The sequence below is a fragment of the Carassius auratus genome, chromosome 17, assembly GCF_003368295.1.
Source record: "Carassius auratus strain Wakin chromosome 17, ASM336829v1, whole genome shotgun sequence".
NCBI classification, from domain to species: Eukaryota; Metazoa; Chordata; class Actinopteri; order Cypriniformes; family Cyprinidae; genus Carassius; species Carassius auratus.
This window is the reverse complement of record NC_039259.1, coordinates 24,551,255-24,574,513: the sequence shown is the minus strand read 5'-3', so window position 1 is coordinate 24,574,513 and position 23,259 is coordinate 24,551,255. Positions and strand designations below refer to the sequence as shown.

The window sequence follows — 23,259 nt, the reverse complement described above, 5'->3', positions numbered from 1 at the left end:
TATTCTGGTGGGCAAAAAAAAAAAAAAAAAAAAAGAAGCTCTAGCTTTCCATTATGTCCACAATAATGTTACCAGATAGTAATGCATCTCACATGACAAATGCTCTACCCAAGAATATATTTAGTTTCATGACGTTCACTGTAGTACTAAAACAGTGTCTGGCATCTGTCTGTTCATGTGAACTATTCAAACTATGACAGCATTGATCTACTGAGACGTATAGAACAATGGCAGTGTCCAAAGTCCTGTCATATCTGAACATCACACCCTACAATATCAGCACTAAGCAAATATTAGAGTGAAAGCAAGGATAGAAAAAACAGGCATATCAGGTCAACAAGATAATATCTGAATATTGAAAAAGAAATAGACTAAATTTACAGAACACACACACACAAATCATGAACATTTTAATATTTAAATTTTATTTAAATAGTCAAACAATTTACTTAGGAAATAATTTACTAAAAATACTCGGAGTACAGTGATTTAAAAATAACTTTTTAATAGTATAATTTCACTTTAACATAATTTTTTTAAATAACAGTGGATAATATAGCATTTTAATGATGTTGCTAGAAATTAATAAATGGTTTTGTAGAATATGACTTAAGCATGATTTGTTTATAGTTTATTTTATTTTTTAAAAAAAAATTTATTTGAATGTTCTCTTTTCTTAATTTTTTTGTAAAAGACTAGTTTCTCTCTTATTATAATTTTCCCTAAAGTATGCATATAAATATGAGTGAAAGTTATTAGTGTATTAGTGCATAAAAAACCTAAAAACCCAGATCCACAGCGACCCCTTGTGGTGTCCAGACACATGCAGAGGTCATCTGAAGGTCATTACATACTGCAAATCCTGTCAGACCTTCATAAATGTGTGTGTAAAGCGAGACAAACACACAAGCACAGTACAGAAAGACAGAATGGTATTTTTTTATTTGAACTGTACTGTATGCTAAATGTTCACCTCGGTACAATAAACAAATACAAATACTCACACTAAAAACCAAACCTACAGTTCCAGAACCAACCTGACTAGAGTTGGCCGAGGACCTCAGAATATTGCATATAAACAACACAATGAGCTCCGAACAGTGCGCTTCCACATAAAGAACCCAAAATGAAAAGGAACAGGGAGAGGATCACAGGCAAGTATGGTTACAAAAACATTAAACTAGACAATACAAATCTAATTTAACTGCCATACATTCAACACCAAAAACGCACTGGATGGCAGATCTATAAAAATACCTCGGGTAGGCTGATGGGAAGGAGCGAGTATTTAGTTGAGTGTTTTGGAGTAACCGGTAAATGTTCTTCCTGAGACAGGGGCGGTTTTTCACTCCAGTCCCTTTTTCTATGTGAGCTGCCATCTATCATTTTTTTTTCTTTTCTTTATTTGAAAGCAAACACAAAAACAAAATGATGTCCCTCACAGGTGACGTTCACTCAAATCCAAATTGAAGATTTTGGAATAGGACATCTTAAAACCAAATTTGTATTTGAAATCCTGCAAACTCATTTTGAACTGAAATGAATGGCTATATCAGTAAAATAGTGTGCTCTTGGGTCTTGAAGAGGACTTGTTTCTGAGCTGGTGCTTGTTGAATTTGTGCAATTCTGTAAACAAGAGATCAGCTATGCAAAATGTTGGAAAAGCTAATAATTCATCTTCATTTTTGCCCAAGACCGTCCTTTACCTCTCTGTTCTCTTAATAGATACACTGTATATATATTTTTTCATTATCAAGCACTTTTAACATTCAAACAAAGACAAGCACTAATTCTGTGGATGTAAAGAAAGAAACAGTTATGAGTTTTGTTTAGGGGCCCAAATAAGGCGAAGAGGAAGAAGACAAGTGCATGGCATCTGATAACTGTCAACGTTTCGAACTCTGTAATTGGTGCACAAGAAAGAGGTGTGGCCATTATGTCATGCCACGCCCCCAACAAAGAAAGCACCGCCCACCTGTTTCAAAAACAGGTGGAAATTATGTCCTCCCCTCACAAGAACAACAGAAACAACGGAAATGAATGGAAAAACACTGAAAATGAAAACAAGACGGTGGAGAGACGTCCGTGAAGCATGTCTCCGGTGCAGCTAGCGGCAGCTGATTGCTTGTTCACCCGTTCACTGTCTCTTAGTCTCTTTGATTTGCAGTTTTGCTGAATGACTGTCGATCAGTGATCAGGTGGTTATGACTTGGCGAGGTGTTCTCTATGGTCGTTGTGTTTGAGGAGCTGGGTGGGGGACGGGGCGAGGCTGGGCTGGGTGCCCGGCGGCAGGGGATGGGCCCCGGGCATCATGCCCTCGATCTGTCCACCCATGCCACCAGGAGACACACCCACCGCACCAGGAGGAAACCTGAGAGAACACAGAGGAAATAATGAGAGGCACTGTGTGATGAGGTCGTCTGCTTTATGCTCCGCCCTTTACCACAAGATTACAGACTCAAAAGCATCACTTCGGTGGAGAAGCCTTTTTTAAATTGATACTCTAGCAAAGGTTTGGGCACACTTAATTGAAATGTTTTGCAGGTTTCTTAAAAAAAAATAATAATAATAATATTTGATCTCAATACTTCAGCTTTAATGCTTAAAATGAATTTTGCAGACAAAAACAAATCACTGCTATATTCTCTACTGCTCAAAAGATTGGAACCAGTAAGTTAAGTAAATTTTTTATTTTTTAAGAAATTTATATTTTATTCAGCTAGGAGGCATTCAATTGATCAAAAGTGACAAAGACTTTTATATTTTTCTAAAAGATTTCTGGTTGCACTTTATTTTACAGTACGTGTACTTACAGAGTATTTATCTAAGAAAGTTCTGGTAATACAAGGTAACATGGGGTAGGGTTTTACAGGTAGGTTCAGGGTTAGTACCTAGTTATTACATAGTTATTGTAATTACTATAATAAGTACATAGTATGTACATGAGGAACAGGACTGTAAAATAAAGTGCTACCAAAAAAAATGCATTTCTGCCTCTACAAAATCACTATATTAAGCAGCAGAACGGTTTTCAACATTGATAACAATAAATGTTTTCTTGAGCATATTAGAATGATTTCTGAAGATCATGTGACGCTGAAGACTGGAGTAATGATTCTACTGTTCTAATTCTAATTCTATTTTTATGTTTTTTTAAATCAGAAGAGACTTAAATGTATCCATTTAATTTATCTTATATGGCTAAAATCAAATTATTATTCATTTAATAGTTTAAAAACATAAAAAATTCAGTATGTTAAATATGACAAAGACATCAATATCAATGTAGAAAGTGATTACGCTCTACAAAAATTTGACATTTCTAAAAGTGAACATACTCATTATGTTCACATTAATATCATGTATTTATTTATTGACTGATTTACTGAATTCTCAAATAATTTTCCTCAATTAAAAAAAAAGTGGCAGTCTAATTTAGCACAACAGATGCAAACACAACACAGCTAAAAACACAAGGTAGCAAAGATTATGTTTAATTTAAATTACAGTAGAACCAATAAGCAATCAATCAGCAGGCATCACATGATATTTGCATGCTCTATGGGAATGAGAAATGTCAAAATAAAAGGTGAGGATATCATTGTTGTTTCAGACATCAGTTTTGTTCATCAAGTGTCTTTTAGATCTGTTTGGACAGTGTGTTTCAGCACACTGTAAGCAGTTACCTGTCATTGTTTAGGTATACATTTTGTCTTGCAGGCCGCCAGGAGAAACGTCTGGTAGCGGCTGGGCCACTCTGCTGAGCGAGAGAAGCAGTCAGACTGAGAAACACAATCGGGGCTGGTTTGTGTGTGTGTGGGTTGGAGAGTTTAAATGCTTTTATAATGAGGTGTTAGTTCAGGGGAATGTTCAGAAGGGTCATAGCGGGTAAATCTAGGGGTGAGTCTGTCGAAGCTAATTTATTTGTGCCACAGGGACAGACGGCGGTCTCGTTTGAGTCTATTTGCATATGGTGATCTGGAGGGATAACACTCAGGACACACGGATGAACTAATGAAGCGTTTGCATTACTGAACGCAGCCGCTGTACTGCTGCAATCAATGATTAATGATCATTTGTTAAGTATTTCATCTCACAGCGAGTAAGGAGCGATCTTCAGTCCAGTGTGGAAAAGAACAGGGCTTCATTCTGGTTTGGATTCAGATTTAATTGGATGATTCAGGTTTATCACCAATTTCATTGATTTGGTACGTTTGTGTCTGTTTGGTCACTTTTTTCAATAACTAAAAAACATCAGCATTTTTGTAACATACTCTGAGTTTTTTTTTTTAAACACCATTTATTATTAATTAAAATTATTATATTTATCATACCATTAAATAAACAATTTAAATGTACTGTTACTATACTATTTTAGAAAAAACAATACTTAAACTACTATTGATTTAATAACAAAAATATTTATTACTATTACGATTTAATCAATATTTATTATCATAGTATTAAGTAATAAATAATTTTAGTAAATACTATGATAAAATACCATTTATTAGCAAGTAATATTTATTATACTATTTGTTCAACTATTACTATTCAGTATTATACCATTTACTACATGATTTTCTGAATGTGTCTCACTTGCAGAAAGTTTTTCTTGTTTTATGGTCATAAATTTCACTAAATTATGTTTGATTTAAACTGAAAACAAGAAGGAAAAAAAATTGTCAGTGTAGTAAGAAAAAAAAACTTAAACTATTCAATAAAAATTCTGTCTATACGGTTTATCACACACTTTTACATAGTTATAGTATACAGAATAGTTCAGTCAAAGAAAAAAAATTATATATTATTTATACTTAAGAAAATTATTTTCAAAAAGGTTAATTATATTAGAATAATATTTTTAGGACTGAAAGATTAACAGAAAATAATGCATTGAAAATCCATTGTGTTTAGTTCTAAATAAGAACCAGTTCTAGATTGTCAATCGTAGAAAAGAGGGTGTATGTGATGGTAACAAACTCAAGGATGGATAGCAGAAGGGTTAGTATGATATGATGAACGAGGTGAAGGATGTGGATGTTTAAGATCTCTTTTGTCACCTGTAGGCGCCGCCGTTGAGCTCTGGATGTACCTGCTGCTCCATCACCCCCCATGCCGCTGTAGTCACAAAAAACTCTTTGTTGACGCAGTTTCTGAGACTGTCTGGAATACGACCTGAAAACCAGAACAGACCCAACACACGGCTGATTTAGAATAGGACGCATGCTTTGAGAGACGGATAAAAGGAACCTGATTTGCAATTCCTGAAGGAAATACAAGTGCTTAGCAGGCAGCAAAAAAATTATGTTTGAAGTAAAATGATAGTTTGAAAAGATTGCAGTATAGATAGAAGTGAAAGAAAGAGAGATAAATCAGGACTCCTCCCTACACACTCGATCTTGCCCATTGATAATCACAATGTTGACCTCATCATCAGAAGTGGTTCCATTCTGAACAGCAAATATCGTAACACATGAAGTCAATGGGAGATTTCGTACCGGTGATGGCCCTGCGGATCTCAGTGGCCGCGGCCTCTCTCATCTCTAGTGAGGCCTGCTCACTGTACCACGCTGTGTGAGGGGTGCAGATCAGATTGGGGGCGTCCTTCAGAGGACCCTGAGAAAAACTGAGAGAACACCAGAGGATGAGGAAGACAATTTACTACACATTAAACGTCACTGGTTATGTACATACTCTATTGCAATAAGATTTTGTTAATGTTTTTGAAGAAAGTCTCTTATGCTTTTATTACAGCTGCATTTATATACAGTAATATTTTGTAAAATATCATTACAGTTTAAAAAAGCTGTTTTCTATTTGAATATATTTAAAAATTACATTTATTCTAGTGATGTATTGTGATTTTCAGCATCATTACTCCTGTAACATTTATATATTTCCAGGAATGTTTGATGAATAGAAAGTTAAGCAGTTAAAAAAAAAAAAGCTTCTAACTAAATTAATTTCCTTACAATCAGTGCTGTCAAATGATTAATCACGATTAATTGCAACCAAAATAAAAGTTTTTGTTTACATATATACATACATTCACAAATACATTTGTTGTGTATTGTGTATATTTATTATGTATAAATAAATACACACAAATGCATGTATATATTTAAGAAAATTTGTACATTTATATATTAAATATATTTATATTTAATTTAAATTATATGAATACAAATATTTACATGTAAATATTTTCTAGATATATGCTGTATGTGTGTGTATTTATACAGTATATACGTAATAAATACACACAACACACACACATCTATTATGTAAATAAAACCTTTATTTTGGATGTCTAAATCTAATTAAAATCTATTATGACTCAACTTTGGGTCAATACATTTCAATATTAAAATGAATTAATACTAATACTAAAATTTTGGATACTAGTAATAAAAGTAATTATCAAAGAGAGTAAGAATAATCAATTGAGATTACTACAATAAATAAAGAAGCAGCAATTTAAACCAGTTATCTCAAATAAATAAATACACATATAGTGCAGCACATATCAAATCTTCTAGAAAAGTATAATGCCAGAGCTAAAAAGTAAGCATTAATTAGATTTGCAGTTTTTTGGGGAACATACAGTACTACACAAAAAAAAGCATTCATGGATGCACATTTTGAAAATCCACCAAAAACAATAGACGATTTAGCATTTTATACACTATTAAAATTAAAGGCTGCTTAACAGGTTCTTCACAGCGATGCCACAGAAGAACCATTTTTGGTTCCACATAGAACCATTCAGTCAAAGGTTCTTTAAAGAATCTGATTCTCCATATGTTAAAGGTTCTTATAGAACAATTTAGACAAAAAGGTTCTTCTATGGCATCATGAAGCACCTTTATTTCTACAGCCTGCAAATTTTGGTGCAGCTGAAGAAAAGTTTGGAGTTGCAATCAATATCTTAAGATAAAGTAACATGGAGTTTGGATTACAACTGACATGTCATTCCAAATGTTACCTGAAGGGTTCAGACTCGTGGACGTCCAGGGCGGCCCCCCGTATCCTGCCCTCTTTGAGAGCCTGAGCCAGGGCCTTTTCATCTACCAGACCGCCTCGTGCTGTGTTGACTAGAAATGCTCCCTGTCGCATCTAACCAAACATCATACATGATATTTCACAGTCATGTTCAGCTCATAGCCACCAGATGGCACACAAGATCTCTGGATGGGATTATTGGGCTGTTTGTGTGTACCGTACCTGCTTGATGGTGAAGTCGTTGATGAGGTGGTGATTGTGTTCGTTGAGGTTGCAGTGGAGGGACACACAGTCGCTCTGGTACAGGAGGTCCTGTAAGGTGTAAACTCTCTGGACGCCCAGCGATCGCTCTAAACCGTCTTGCAGGTACGGGTCATAAAAGATCACACTGAAGCCAAACGCTTTCGCTCGAACAGCCACAGCCTGTCCCGATCGGCCTATGAGACAAATACACATAAACATGTAAACACAGAAATGACTTTAGGATGGCATATATAACTTATGTCTTAAATGGAAAACTATGGTGCTTTTTTGTCCTTTTTGGAACATGAAAACCTCCACTGTCACGGACTGAAATTTGACATGAATGACTGATTCGATGATGACATCATTTATTTTCATCTGCAACATCTTCATGTCTTGAGGTCAAAATTGAATACTTAATTACATTTTTTTTAATGCCTGAAATCTGTCTTATAGACAGTGATAAATTGTGTCTATATATAACAATCAACATATGTGACCCTGGAGCACAAAACCATGTTGCAGAGGAATATTTATAGAAATAGCCAAACATACATTGTATGGGTCAAAATGATAGATTTTTCTTTTAAGCTGAACTTAAGGATATTAAGTAAAGATCATGTTCCATGAAGATATTGTGTAAATATATAAAAACTGCATTTTTATTTGTAATATGCATTGCTAAATACTTCATTTAGGCAAATTTAAAGACTATTTTCTCAGTATTTAGGTACTTTTTGTATTTTTTGCACCCTCAGATTCAAGATTTTCAAATAGTTGTATCCCGACCAGATATCGTCCGATCATTACAAACCATACATCACTGGAAAGCTCGGAAAAAGTTTTTGTGGTCCAGGGTCACAGATGAAGATATCTACGCATGTTTTGATCTCTATAATTCCTATAATTTAATTTGCACCATTTCATAGTTATGATGATTTTACTTTTACAAAAACAGTCTATGAGTTCATTCAAACAAACTAAATCGGTTTTAAAAAATGTGTATATATTAACAATGAATAAATAATAATTCATTAGATTTTATGATTATATGATAACTAATAATTAGTTCAATAATAATAGCAATAATTTTCATTAAATTACATAAACAAGCATTATTATTACATAGCAAGCATTATTACATGCTTACTTCATCTGTATAACTGTCCATATATTTATTCTTATTTTGTCTTTTATATTTTAATAGATTTTAATTTCAGTCATATTTTTTTTCCTTTCAGCATTTTTTGTTTTCAAGTATTATCCTTATTTTTATTTCAATTGTAGCTTTAGTAATTTTTGTAAGTCAAATAAAACTTATTTCAGTTAGTTGCCAAGGCAAGAATATTTTAAGTTATGTAATCATATTAATATTTTATTTATAAATTATTTAATTTAACAATTTAATAGTTTTAGTTAATAAAACAACACCTTTGCATAAAAATAATCTGCATAATTGGTTAGATATTTAAGTCGCTCACCAAAGCCAATAAGTCCGAGTGTTTCTCCTCTGATGCGGGCGGCCCCTGACGCCACCTCTCTGATCTGCTCCACGCTCTGGACCCGTGTGCCCTCGCGCATGGCCTGGTACAGCCAGGTGTTCCTCCGGTACAGGTTCAGGATGTGGCACAGCGTTGAGTCTGCCGTCTCCTCCACAGCAGCTGATGGAATATTACACACCGCAATACCTGCAGACATGCAAAACATGTAAATATGAATCTTTTCATATCAGAACACTCTATAAACCAGATTCAGATGGCCTCAGATGGTCTATAAACACTTACAGTAAAGTAACCCCAGATCCCATAATCTCCATTCATGGATTTGACCTGTATTGAGCTGTATCTGTTATAGTTCTCCTTTTATTCTAACCATATCAACTGTCAGTCCCAGAGGTACAGTTAGCTCTCCTGTACCTCCTCCTGTCTCTGTTTCCAAATTTTCTTCACTACATGCAGAGGACTTTGTATTTCTGAACAAAGATTAAACCTGGTTTCTCAGCTAAGCAGTGTTTGATTTCAGTAGCATGTTTTCATTCAAGATTTTATTTGCTATTGCTTTTCACAATATCATCTACCATTCAGGTTTCTCACTGTCATTAATTAGATGTATTTTATTGTACAGAAAGCTGTGAAAACAACATTGCACCTTATTTTTACACAAAATATATATTTTTTTATATGTATAATGCATTGTGTGTCAAGCATCAGTATGCATATGTTGAAATGCATTATATTGTTCCATAAATAATAAATAAAGTTAAATTGCATTATAATATCTGCAGATTCCTTGCTATATCTGCACCTGTTTTTTTGTCACGCATTGAATGAATTACATATATATATAACAATGAATAGATAAATATTACAACGCATTAGAACTGTGGTTACAAATGTGTTCGCATCATGAAGTTGAATTAAAAAGGAATAATTAATGTGTTAAAAATACTTTCATAATGCATTATATATAAATGCTTAAAATAAAGTGTTACTGGTTTTTATTATTATTATTATTATTATTATTGCTGTTGTTATTATGCAAACTTCCAAAAGATTTCTTTACATATAATAATATATATAATAATGCATATCATATGTGCAAATTCCTTGTTACCCATTTATGTGCACAATGCATTACACTTTCTAAAGGTGTAACAATGTATATAAGTATATAGTATATAAGTATATAATATAAGTATTAGAAAGTATTATAATGTTATGTAATGCTTAGTATATATTCTGTAGAATGCTGGTAACCAAACAGTTGACCTGAGGGTTAATGATGATAAAATGTAAATTTTTGGGTGAACTATCCCTTTAAGAGCAAAAATTTTGATCAGGAAACACTTCTTACCCATCTCTCCAGCTGCTTTAATGTCGATATTGTCGTATCCACTACCGATGCGGATTATGATTCGGAGGGCTTTAAATTTCTCCAGATCTTCTCTGGTAAGAGTAATGGTGTGGTACATCATCGCCCCCACCGCCTCATTCAAAACCTGCCATAGACACATTTATACCACACTATAAACATGAGAAAATAATGCAGTTGGGTGTTTATTAAGGACACATAAATCATTTTTTAGCACCCTGGGAGGAGTATGTGGGTGGAATGCATTTCTTATGATGAGTTTGCCATGTTTATCTACATGTCATTTCATGCTTTTACTCCAGATAATTGTTTGTGCAATTACACACATTACAAACACGTTATTCTGAATCCGACGGCAATAAAAGATATGATTAAAATTAACAGGCAATTTTCCCTTGTGATGGAACAGGAGAAAGAGATTCTAGACTAAATGAATATATGCAGCATTAGTGGGTCTGATAATTGGGTCACTATGAAATTAATGTTTTTCTATGAGCCAGTGTTTCTTCCAGTTTTTGTTTAGCATGCATACATGCATACTGAAAAAATCTATTTTATGTGCCATATTTCAATTTTCTTTTAATTAACATACCATTTATTACAACAAATCTCTCTCATATCTCTCATCCAGTCAGTATGTCAGTATCAGATTCACATAGCTAGTGCATTTGTGAGTCTGTTAGATCAATTATTTAATAGAAATGGTTCATAGGAGCTTGTGAATCAGACAACAGCGGTCATGCTATTTGTTGCTGCATGCTTGGTTGTTATTTATTTACAGTGGGATTTAAACTTAAGTAGAAAAACAGCATTGAAGCTGATAGATAGAACATTAGAAAATCTGTTTGAAATAATATATTTTCTGATATAGACAGATCAGTTACATTAACATATCTATATAAATACCTATATAAATATTATGTAAATATTTATTATATAAAATATATTCCTGATGGGTAAAACATTTTAAATATGGAGATATATTTTAAATATTGGCAAAAGGCTTATATATATATATATATATATATATATATATATATATATATATATATATATATACAACTATACACAAAATAAACACACACACACACACACACACACACACAATACATATTATATTATATACATGTACAATGTTTGGTAAAAATGTTTAACATATTGAGATATGTAAATATTGGGTAAATGCTGAAATAAAAAAGCAAATAAACAAACAATGAAACAACAAGATAGTCAAATTATATATATATATATATATATATATATATATATATATATATATATATATATATATATATATATATATATATATATATATATATATATATATATATATATATATATATATATATATATATATATATATATATATATATATATATATATATATATATATATATATATATACACACACACACACACATACACACTTTTTTTTCCTCCCCAGTTCCAGTATTGGAGTACAGTTTCTAGTATAGTCGGAGCGTGTTTAAGGCTTAGCCTTAGGGCAAGAATGTCACTAAATTGGACAAAAATGCCCCTGCACAAACAAATTACAACTATTATGTATGTTGCTAACAAAATCAAAATGAACAGTGCCTCTGCCTATGGTTTCTAGTATTGGAGTATTAAACTAAACAATTTGAATCAAAATGTAACTTAAAAACATTGCTGATTCAATGAATACTGCAAACTTACAACCCAGCTAAAACAATATGTTTTCTGTCGTACTAGTGATGCAGGAAAAATAGTTGAGGCAGACCTTCTCATGTATTTCCTGCGTTGACTGAGCGTCACAGAACGCCACAGTGGCTAAATCCTTCAGGATGGGCATCTCTACGGTACAGTCTCTCCCGTCCAGCAGAGCGACCAGCGGCCGAGGATGCATCGGACCGTTCATGATTTGCGGCCTTATACCTGCAGAGAGAGAGAGAGACGTGAACTTCCCATTCGCCCCCTGCCATGTGTCTTGTTGTCATGGTGATTATAGCATTTGGGCAGAGTTATGAATACATTATATTTAATAGCCTTTGGGGAAACATCTTGTTCTCTGCTTTCTGTCTTTTCACTCTCCACCATGTATTTAAAAAAGAGAATTATTTACCAGAGTATTATTAAAAAATAATTGTGTGGGAGATGTTAAGGCAGAGCTGGGTTTCTCGGAGGGATGCGAGAGATCAGGGGTCTGGCGCGCTTTAAATGAGCAGTGGACACATCAAACAGAAACACAAATGACATGCTGGAGAGATCGCTACATCAGAGCGGGAGAAATCAGAGAGGGAAGGACAGACGACTGGACTCTCAGAAGACCAGCATTAACACACACACACTCATGTAGGTGCTCAACCAATCAATGTTAACAAAACTGTGCCGGCTGTTCATTTTCCAACCCATAAACAATTTCGGAGCTCTAAAAGCTTTTTTGGACAAGAACAACGAAGATAAACTTAAACTCAATGATTTTTAGAACAAACAGAGCCTGAGCCGAGCAGTACACAACCATTATCCAATCAGAGACGAACAGGGGAATTATCCAATCAGAAACCAGCAGGGGGAATCTCGGCCCTTCAGCCATTTTCCACAGGCATCTCCAAATTTACTCTGATCACAGAGCACAAAAGATCCGGACAAAACATTTGAGACATGCAAGGCTTTTTATTTGTTATTGTCTACACAATTTCTCTCAGTCTTACAGTTTTCGTCCAGCAGAGATATATATATATATATATTTTTTTTTACATACCATCATGTTGTTTTAAAACCCATTACTTTCTCTCTTCCTTGGAACACAGACAATTATCCTTTTTTTCATAAAAATGAAAACATATGGTGACCATTGGCTGTCACGTTGCAAAGATGTCAAACAAAAGAACCATAAAAGTAGTTCATATGATTTTTGTGCATAATCTTCTATAACATATGACTTTATATGAGGAAAACTTTCCTTCTACCAAAGCTTTCAAATCTCATTTGCACTCACAAACATTCAAATATGTTGCATTGTACATTTGACATCAAGTCTTGTTCTTTAAAACACTATAAAAAGTATCAAAAGGTTTTCTGCTTAAAACAAGAAAAAATATCTGATAATTATTAAAATTTTAGTTATAAATTTAGATTATGTTTGTTATTAAACCAAATTAATTTAGAAATGATTGGTTTGGCAGCTAGCTGAAATGTTTTTATTTTCATATTTATTTTTATAAAATGTTTTATGTTTTTACATTGCATTTTATTCTCAGCTAACAATTATTTTTAAACAATAAAAAAAATATTTTTATGGTTTTGATTTTAGTTTCAGTTTTAAAATATTCTTGTTTTCTCTTTAAATAAAGATGTCTTGTTTAAGCTTAAACTCAATTTATTTTGATACATTTTTCAAGTTAGTATATGCTGATTTAAGAACACTTAGATATGCATACTGAAAAACAAGACAAAAATACTAAGAAAATCTTCTTTTTTTTCTGCAGTGACCAATACTGCATACCATTGTTTTTTACATGACAGGTGACCAGTCACAATGTTAAAGGCCAAATATGTGTTATATTTGAAAGCTACATGCAAAGAAAGGCAAAAAATCTCTCAAAATGTAGGTCTGTTCGTAATAAATGTGAATTTAAATGTGAAATTTTCTATTCAAACACTAATTTCTATGTGCATTTTTTTTTAGGAGTAAATGATGGCTTTTATTAAACAGACACATCTCCATTAGTGTTCCATCATAAAGTTTGTAACACAAAGGTATTTAAATAATGATAGATTTGAGTAAACTATCCCTGTAATGCATGTGAAACTAATGAGAGTGAGAGTGAGCGAGCGAGCGAGAGAAATGTAATACTCTCTTTGAAATCCCTTGAACAATAAAAGTCTGTAAAAACAAAAGGAAATGAGAAGATTTTTCCATGGAGCTGCGTTGACGTGGATTGTGTGTGTGTGTGTTAAATATGGCAGCGTGCACATCACACTGTATGTGTGAGTTTCCCCACCTCTTGCTTAGGTGTGCCGCTGTGATTTTAATAAGTGTGTGTGTGTGTGTGACACAAGCAATCTTGGATTAAAAAAAAAAGCTGGCAGCCAAGTGCCTCACCTCACTGTCAACTGCTGCTTGTGGTTACCAAGCAACCTCATCTTTCACAGTCACAAAATAAACACACACACACAAACACACATGCACACACACAATCCTTCTGAAAACACACAAAACACACTTTTTTCCTCCAAACCAAATAGACGCTTGCAGGAAAAGCAGTTAAAACAGTCAGATCACTGAATGGCAATCCAGGACCTGAAATAAACCAGGTGCATGTGTGAGTGTCAAATAAGAGCGTATCTGTGCTGCGTCACTTTTTCTGCTCTCTCCACCCCTCCTGATCTATTAGCCAGGGATTTGGCTGCCCTAACACACACACACACACACACACACTAATGATAAAGGAGTCAGGCGCACAATGGACTGTGTGTGTTTGCACACACACACACACACAAACTAGTTTGCAGATGTGTCACAGAGAACAGCCAAGACATGCGCTTGTGACACTACAGAGGACTGCACACACACACACACACATGCATGCATGCATGCAAACACACACACGCACACACACTTTTTCTTTTGGCCGATTTCGGAAACATGCGTCTTGCCTGGAAAATGCTGCCTCCACATTCCTCCCATGAAGGGCAGCCCAAAAAACGGAGGAGAAAAAAAATGGAGGGAGGTGGCAGAGAAAAAGCTTTCTCCTGTGATTGTGTCCTGGGGGTCTCTCCCTCCTCTCGCTGTCTGTCTGTCGCGCGCTCACTCCCCCATATGTGGGTAAGCGGAGATTTCTGCTCGTCTTCGGTCAGTCACGCAGAATGGCAAGCGTTCAGAGACGAACAGAAGAGCCTGTTGTTTTCATTCCTTGTTCTCGTTCTAGCCTCTCGCTCTGGGTTTGTCCATCTTGATTGCCGTTTTCATCCCCCCTCTCTCGTCTCATTTTAGAGCAAACCTCTCAAGGTGAAAGAGGAGAGGAATAATTACGCCTGGCCGAGTCGAGGAGAGTCACGGAAAGAGGGAGAGGGTCAAAAATTCCCACACGAGTGCCAGTGCAAACGAGTTGTGCCGTTCCACTCCTCACGCTTCCAATCACTCCCCCTTCTGTTGCTCTTTTTTTTTTTCGACCCACTCCTTTTTTCCCCCCTCAACCACACTCCCTCGCTCTCAAATTTATGATTTGGAGACCACAGTGGTTAGAGACTGCCAGCCTCTCCCTTCCACTCACATCTCTCCGCCTGCCTTTCTTTCTTTTATTTTCTCTTGCTCTTTCTGCCTCTTGCTCTTTCTGAATTTTATTCACCCTCCCTCTATGCTCAAAAATTACAGTCACTTCTGTCTGTTAAAATGCTATTTATTTGGCTTATGTAATGTGAACACCGTATGTGTGTGTGCTTTGTGAAAAAAGGAAAATGAAGGTTAAAAGAAAACAGTGAAAAGAACAAACGGAAACGAAAAATGACCAAGCAAACAAGCTAAAAAAAAAAAGAAAGAGAATAAAAAATATATTTGTTTGAAAGAAAATCAAAGTAATGAAAGAAATATACATACTTATATTTTAATAAATTAAATGCACATAAAACAAATGAAACAAACAAACAGAAAGGAATTATTGAAAGACTGATAGTTTGATTGATTGATTAATCAAGAAATAAATGAACAAACGTGCTTGAAAAAAAATATTTGAACAAAAAGAATTAACCAACAACCAAAAAAACAAAGAATGATTGAAAGACTAAAAGACTGAAACATTGATTGATTGATTATCAATAAATCTATCTACAAATCAATGAATAAAAAAATAAATGTTTTGGAAAAAACAATTTGAACAAACAAATTATCCAACTAAAAAAGTAAAAAAAAAAATAGCAAACTAAAAAGGCCTAAACAAAAAATAAATTAAAAGAAAAACAACAAACTACTGACCAAAAATTAAATATATATATATATATATATATATATATATATATAATGAAAATAAACAAATTAATGAATGAATCAACTAAAAAACAAATTAAAAAAAGAACAGACCCAAACTAAATAAATAAAAATAAATGAACGAACATCAAATGAAAGAAAGAACAAACACTGAATTAATGAAAGAATAAATAAATAAATAAATGAAAGGGCAAACTATAAAACGAACAAACTAACCACCGAAGCAAACGAGGAAATTAATTAATGAACTACTGAACACTACATGAATAATAACACTTGAAAGGAAACAGAACATAGAGCAGACATAGTGCAGACAGACACAAAAGATGTAGCTGCTCACGTTGTAGCTGAATGAATGATTTTAAGCTATTTAAGACCAAACGAGCAAACCGTCACAGTGGCCAATACACGCCGTCCCAAATCACTTAACAGGATTTCCATTGAAAGTCAAGACATTAGCCACACTTTTCAGAAAATACACATACAGAAAGGAATTTAAGGCTGTTGAACAGTCACCATATGAGCGGAAGGTCACCTAACACACAGCTGGTCAACACAGAAGAACAAGATCAACATGATTATTTTGACGTACAATATCACCCTTAAAGGGGACTTGCCACGGAAAACAAGATTTTCCTTAAGCATTTAAAATCAAACAGTGTACACATGCATGCATACTGTTGTTCACAAAACAAAGCATCCCCCAATTCAAACAGAAGATTTATGGAAACTATCTTGTGGAAACAAAATCATTGTGGTCGATGTTACAATGAGCTCATTATCATATGCCCGCCCACATTTACATAATCAACACCTATTGGTATTTAAAACATTCCAAACCTTGATGAAAGCACACCAGTCAGAGATCATAGCAGAGCTCATTTACATAACAGTCTTAAAGGTACAGTAGGAAAAACAGCCCATATGAGCTGAATTAAAAGGATCAGAACGAGAGGGTAGAAAATGGGCAATAAAAACTAAAATTATCACTGCTTTTGGGACAAGAAACCTCGACAGACATCATAAGTGGAAAAACTGAAGCATGACGTGTCAAATAAATGATCAAATCACAAACTGTGATTTAATTACGTTCACTGTGTGTTTTAGAATGAAGCGCAGCACTGTTTTCATTCAATTCAAGCGGCACATGATCTGGTGTTTTCACGATAAAAAATGCACAATCTTATCTTATCTCTGCATGTTAAATATTAGTTATGTAATTTTACAGTTGTGCTGTAAAGAAACATTATTATTGTTATTTTTTCATAAATACTAGATGTCTTATTTTACAGTAAAATATTCCAAGAGTAACATTTCTTTTTTAATAATAAAATAATAATTTATTTTTAATTGTTACTATTATTTTGTAGTCATACTGATATACAGTGAAAACATTTTCTTGTTTACATTTATTTAATTATTTTTTTATTCTCAAACACTATTCATATCATGGAAATCACACTTAACCCAATCCCCAATCCCCGACCAAGAACACGGAGTAAAGATACGTAAGAGTGAAATGTGTTATTTTGGTCAACAAAACAGAGCTGCAAAAATAATAATCCTAACCCGTTTTAAACACCTGTTCAGACAAACAGGTTCTTCCAGCCAAAACTCAGAATGCAATTTCATCTGGTGTGGATGAAATGACATCCTTCAGCTCACATACGTTATAACACAAAGACACTAAATCTCAACTGTTACGTTATAGTGATGGGCAAGCAAACCTGGTGTGGTGAGCAAACAAGAGAAAACAAACACGTTAACACAGATAATTAGCCCAACGTTCAATCTTCATTCGCTCCTCTTGACGCGAACACACACACAGCAGATGTGATCTCTCTCACTTGGTTTCATTCCCCAAAATACTTTTTTCCCCTCGATTCATTAGTTTCACATTCTCTCGCTCCCTCCTTCTGTTAGATCTCTATATGACAGAAGCCATCTGGCCTTCCAGAACAAGAGATTGGACCGGGGAACGAGAGGTTTACAATACACACACACACACACACAGAGATAGAGAGAGAGACACACAGCTGTGTTTTGTTACAATAAAGACAGAGGCTCTTTATGAGGTGACAGTGCTTAACATGAGGGGTAGAGTTACAGCAAAAACAGACACACATTTATACTTGTACACACTGTTTTGATATTCAACACCTACTTTTCACAATCTAATCAATTCCCGAAATCCTAGTCTACTTTTTTCTTGTTGTTTGAATAGGAAATACTTCACATTGTTTAAACAAAAATTACTTGAACAAGTCTCTTTGAGCAGATGTACACATGCAAGTCTGTCTTTGCAGGTATAGAAATTCACAAAGCATTCAAAGTATCAGACAATTCTTTCATGTCTTTTTTCTTCTACACTTTGCATTGAATTAAAGTACTAAACAATTTCAGGCTCGTCCAACATCTGCGTCTGCACGCGCTGTCTGTGTTCATACAGAGATCTGCCTCTCCATCTACGAATGAAACTCAATCTCCGTGACCTTTTCATTTTCTCACAATGAATAATTCACCGGGACCTGTTTGCTATCTCAAATTGACACACAAACACACACACACACACACACACACACACACACACACACACACACACAAAGGAAATTGTGAACAAGGATTCTCTTCTGCAACCATCCACATGTTCTCTCATTCTTTACAAAGACACTTATCTTTTGCATGGTACAGTACATATCTTTGTTTCTGTTTGTATCTTTAAACTTTTTGGTATTATGCTGGGATCAGGGATATTATAGGTAACTAAAACTAAAACCATAAAACCCCTTTTGTAACTTGAAATAAAAAATACATTTAACTGAAAAAACAATGGTAATAAAATAAAATATTTAAAAAAGAAAAAAATCAAATGGCTGCCAAAGAAAACTTTCATATTACAACTTATTTAAAAATATTATTAAACAGTATTATAATAACACTGACAGACAGAGCTCAATTAAATATATTTGGTAGGCTTGTTCTTTGCCCTCCCAATATTTTCACATGCCACAAAAATTATAATTTGTATTATTTTTTCCCTTTTTTCATGCTTTTTCATGCTTTAGAACACATTTTTATTTACTATATTTGTAATAATACATATTTTATTTTATTAATATAATATGATATTTTTTATATATATATAAATTTATAGAAAATAAATAAATTATATAATTTGTATTTTTGGTTTTATTTAATCATGATAGCCCCCCCCCCCCCCAAACAAGTTAAAACAAGCTGTTTTTAATAAAAAATTATACAAAAAATGATACAGCTACAGGAGCAATAAATGTAAAAAAAAAAAAAAAAACAAAAAAAAAAAAAAAGCTTTCCTGGAAGACAATGGCATTGCCAATAACTAATGCTTCCCAGACTATCAGACAAATATGCAGCCTGAACCTAGTGACATTTTAGTTCAGCAGATTTTGCAACAACAATATTGAATACATCACATAAAACCAAATGTTTAAGTTTGCAATGCAAAAAATCCACATGAGACTGTGATAATACAGAATATACAGAATGAGACACAGATAATACTGTGATACAGTACTGGCCCAATAATGCAAGTGACCTTTCTGTTAAATGTCCAGAATCTCACTCTCTCTATCAGCCCATCCTTACGGTTTAATCCTAGTTTGACACTCATTTATTCATTCAGCCTCTGTTCTCTGTGACGCTGTGCAAACATTTAGTATGCACAGAAAAAAGACAGATTTAAGGTGTACACAGACTAATGCAGTGAACTGAATATACATGCAGCATGAAATTAATGTATTAATTCAGCAGATGCTGTTATCCAAAGCCATTTACAAATAAATAATGCTACAGCATAAGTGATTTACAAGTTGTTTAACATTTTATGAAGTAGGAAATATCAGACGCTGGGAGTTGTTTACATACAGCTCTCGTCTGCATGCTGCACCAGGGCAAATTGATTATTCATACGTTCAAACAAACCAATATCACACACATTTCTGATTCTATAATGCAAATATGCCATGATGCAGGACAGTTCTGTACGTCAGAGACAGGTCAGAGGATTCGTCCTGCTGCGGACAGGGATTACAGTACACGCATTCATTCATTTCTGCAGGATTATGTTCTGATGGAGAGCACTAACCCAGACCCCCACCCCCCCCCCTCTTACCATTGGGCCCGTCCTGCACAGATGGCTAGTGGGATTTTACTTCTCTAATCTCTTTTCTTTCATTCTCTCTCTCTCGGTCTTCTCTTTTTATTTCTGAAACCAACGGTAAATGAATATGCTGAGCTGGACAAATTGTCACTGAAACGACTTTTGGGTTTGAACCTCTTTGCCCTTCATTCTTATTCATTGTTTCCTCTCTTTTTCCTACTCCATGTTGATTTTTGTCCAAATTTCCTACGAGACTGATCAAATTTCTACAGATTATTGCAAAAAAAACTGAACAAGTCATTTTTATGCTCTACCAGCCACCTTTATTTTCTTGGACAGTCATGCCAGGTATACAAAAATACATGTTTACTTTAATATTCAGTCTTCAGTCTTTATTTAAATCTTCAGTCACTATAAATAGAGTTCTAAATCAAAAAGTATGAATCCTCACAAAAAAATAGTATGGCACAGGAATGGTATCAGATACCAATAGGCCGATTCATAAACCAGTATTTGGTCACTTTGAGATTATTGAATTCAACTCAATATTTGTATTGAATTTTGAGCAAAATAAGTATTCTTTTAATTTCATGATTTTCTGAGAACCTCATTTGCAATTATTAAATTATTAGAAATGTATATATCTGAACCACATTAGCTATTGGCATAAACATAAATTCATTTATTTTATACTATACATCATACATCAAATTGTTTGATCAATACAGTGGTACTGAATAATTTCTATATTCATTTACAGAGGTATGCATCATGCTACTCCTAATAATATCACACTATTACAACGATATGTTCTCAGAAAAGTAAAATGTTATTTTGAACATTTTAACCTTAAATGTGCCATCTATGTATCAAGCTGTAGTTAGCTAGACTCATTTGCCATTCAAAAGGTAAACAACAGTGATGACATCACCACAATATCTGCATACTGAATTGTGATTGGCCTTGTCCTTGCATATATTTAACCATATAGCCAATTGCTGATTCTCCTTTCATTAAAACTAAAATAACAACATGCTGATTGTCAAGATGCATTTGATTACACAGAAAATGCAAATCTAGTACAATTGCAGTTTTTTTAGCACTAACAGTCACCTGCGACCATACAGAAACACTGTGGCCTAGAATGAATTAGCTCAACTAAACAGCCTGCACTAGAGTAAATCGTACCATGAAGCCTGCTTTCAGCGTAACGCTTCTGATCCATGACCAGGAGCAGCTTATCCCAGACTACAGGATGATCACTCTAAACGCTCGGTCCTAAGAGCTCTCTTCCTAAAAGAACTTCCAGCAACAAAATCAATATCAAATAATACCTCAGATACAATAAAACACAAACGACTATACACAAACACATGGACACACCTGACCTGGAAAATTCTCATATGGCTTGACTGCGACACCCATCGCCATGGCTACGTAATCCCTTCTTACTAGAAAGGAAGGTCTTCTGCCAGGGTTGTCCCTGCAGGTCCATATATAGACACAATTAGTCTTGGGGGCATTTAGAACGACCATATATGGTCAAGGAACAAGGAAGCAGGCTCTTTTCAGTTCAGTTCATTGAAATGTATTAGACCGTAAAAAGAGAATGATGGTTTATGTGCATGCTTTCTAAAAGATATGGCACAACAATAATAATTATAATAAAAAAGAAAAAAATCAGAGCAGTCGATGCTACCAAAAACAGGTCACCTAGCAACACACAATTAAGGAATACCCTGCGAGCCCGCAGTCTTCAGCCTGTCCATTAGCAGACGAAATTACTGGCTAAACAAACAACCATCTCCCACATGCAAATGACTTTGCTGTTCATAAGAGAAGTGCTCATATTATTGCCCGCTGGGGTTTTCACAGATGTTTAGAATATGAGCAATGTACTCTGACTCTATCCAACCTGAAACATCTGGAGTCAGAGATGACTGGGGCACTGGAGAAATGGTTTCATTATATGGAACGAAAGCCAGCTAAACCCATTAACTCATGTGAGATGGCAGGGAAGGTGTATCAGAAGCAAAGGGGGAAAAAAGATACAAAGGGAAATGGAAGCCTTTGAAAGAGAAACGAAATGAGGATGCATGAGGAGGCCGTGGATTAGAGTCGGTCGTAAAAGATTACGATGCTATCTAGGCTGGTTAGGTCAACCAGCACTTCAACAACATATCAAACATTTAGATTTTTCAATCCTTCAAAGATCTAAAAGCACTGTATGGTAGAGCGAATAACAGCAGAAATGTGTCAAGAAGCACATATATCCTTTACATGGTGGAAATATTTGAAATCATTTATTTTTAATTTAAGATTTTCATAACGAGTAACTGTTGATGGATTGATGTCAGATTTATCTGTTATAAATAACCTTATCTTGTGATTTCAGCCCATCTAGTTCCGAAGTATTTAATCCACTAGATTATCTAAAAATAGTCTTTTCTACGCTTATCTAGCATATAAACAATCCTTCCTTGTATTTCCAGCACTAATAACTATTTTGGGATACATGCTGTTATCATGAAATATAATAACTCGTACCGTGATTTTGGACATATTACCCAACACTACTGAAGCTGCTCGCTCACAAGGCACTGAACCAGTCAGCCTTTAATAATGTTTATCACCGCTCATTTCTCTCCCACCCCAGAGGCTCTCCAATCATATCCATACACTCTGATTACTATCACCACAATGTGATTAGCCTGACTATGGTGATGTGTTGTTTAATTTCCTGCTGGGGTCTGACACTGCATCTCCATTTCGGCTCAGAATAAAAGTCCCCATGCTGCCTCCCCTCCCCCTCAATGCAGTCACTGGTCATCGTTCTGAAACCGCTAATGTGGGCTGGAAACTGTCTCTTACACCAGCTGCACCAGGTGGGATTAAAGAACAGAGAAATATGACCCTTTACAGTCTTAAGCACGATTGGCAAAACATGCATCAACATAAGTCCTGCAAAAACATTCGAATGAATCCCATAAAAACATTTCACACCAAAATCAAAAGAAATATATATATATATATATAT

At 34.5% G+C, this 23,259-nt stretch overlaps 1 protein-coding gene across 6 annotated transcripts in view; it reads right to left on the bottom strand.

Moving 5' to 3' along the window:
- Positions 1-919: 919 nt before the first annotated feature.
- The window catches only part of ctbp2a (C-terminal binding protein 2a), a 43,042-nt gene continuing 20,702 nt past the window's right edge, over positions 920-23,259 (bottom strand). Inside the window, exons 1-9 of one of the 6 annotated variants that reach the window (XM_026286548.1) lie at positions 21,611-21,668; positions 11,879-12,033; positions 10,102-10,246; positions 8,730-8,936; positions 7,228-7,442; positions 6,989-7,119; positions 5,502-5,629; positions 5,064-5,178; positions 920-2,371 (exon numbers count right to left, since the gene is read on the bottom strand). In XM_026286548.1, coding sequence (XP_026142333.1) covers positions 2,203-2,371; positions 5,064-5,178; positions 5,502-5,629; positions 6,989-7,119; positions 7,228-7,442; positions 8,730-8,936; positions 10,102-10,246; positions 11,879-12,033; positions 21,611-21,653 — 1,308 coding nt within the window. In that variant the 5' untranslated portion in view covers positions 21,654-21,668 and the 3' untranslated portion in view covers positions 920-2,202. Of the gene's footprint in view, positions 2,372-3,686; positions 3,761-5,063; positions 5,179-5,501; positions 5,630-6,988; positions 7,120-7,227; positions 7,443-8,729; positions 8,937-10,101; positions 10,247-11,878; positions 12,034-14,757; positions 15,385-21,610; positions 21,669-23,259 lie in introns of those variants that run through there. The other 5 variants (XM_026286550.1, XM_026286546.1, XM_026286547.1 and 2 more) reach the window with 5 other exon arrangements.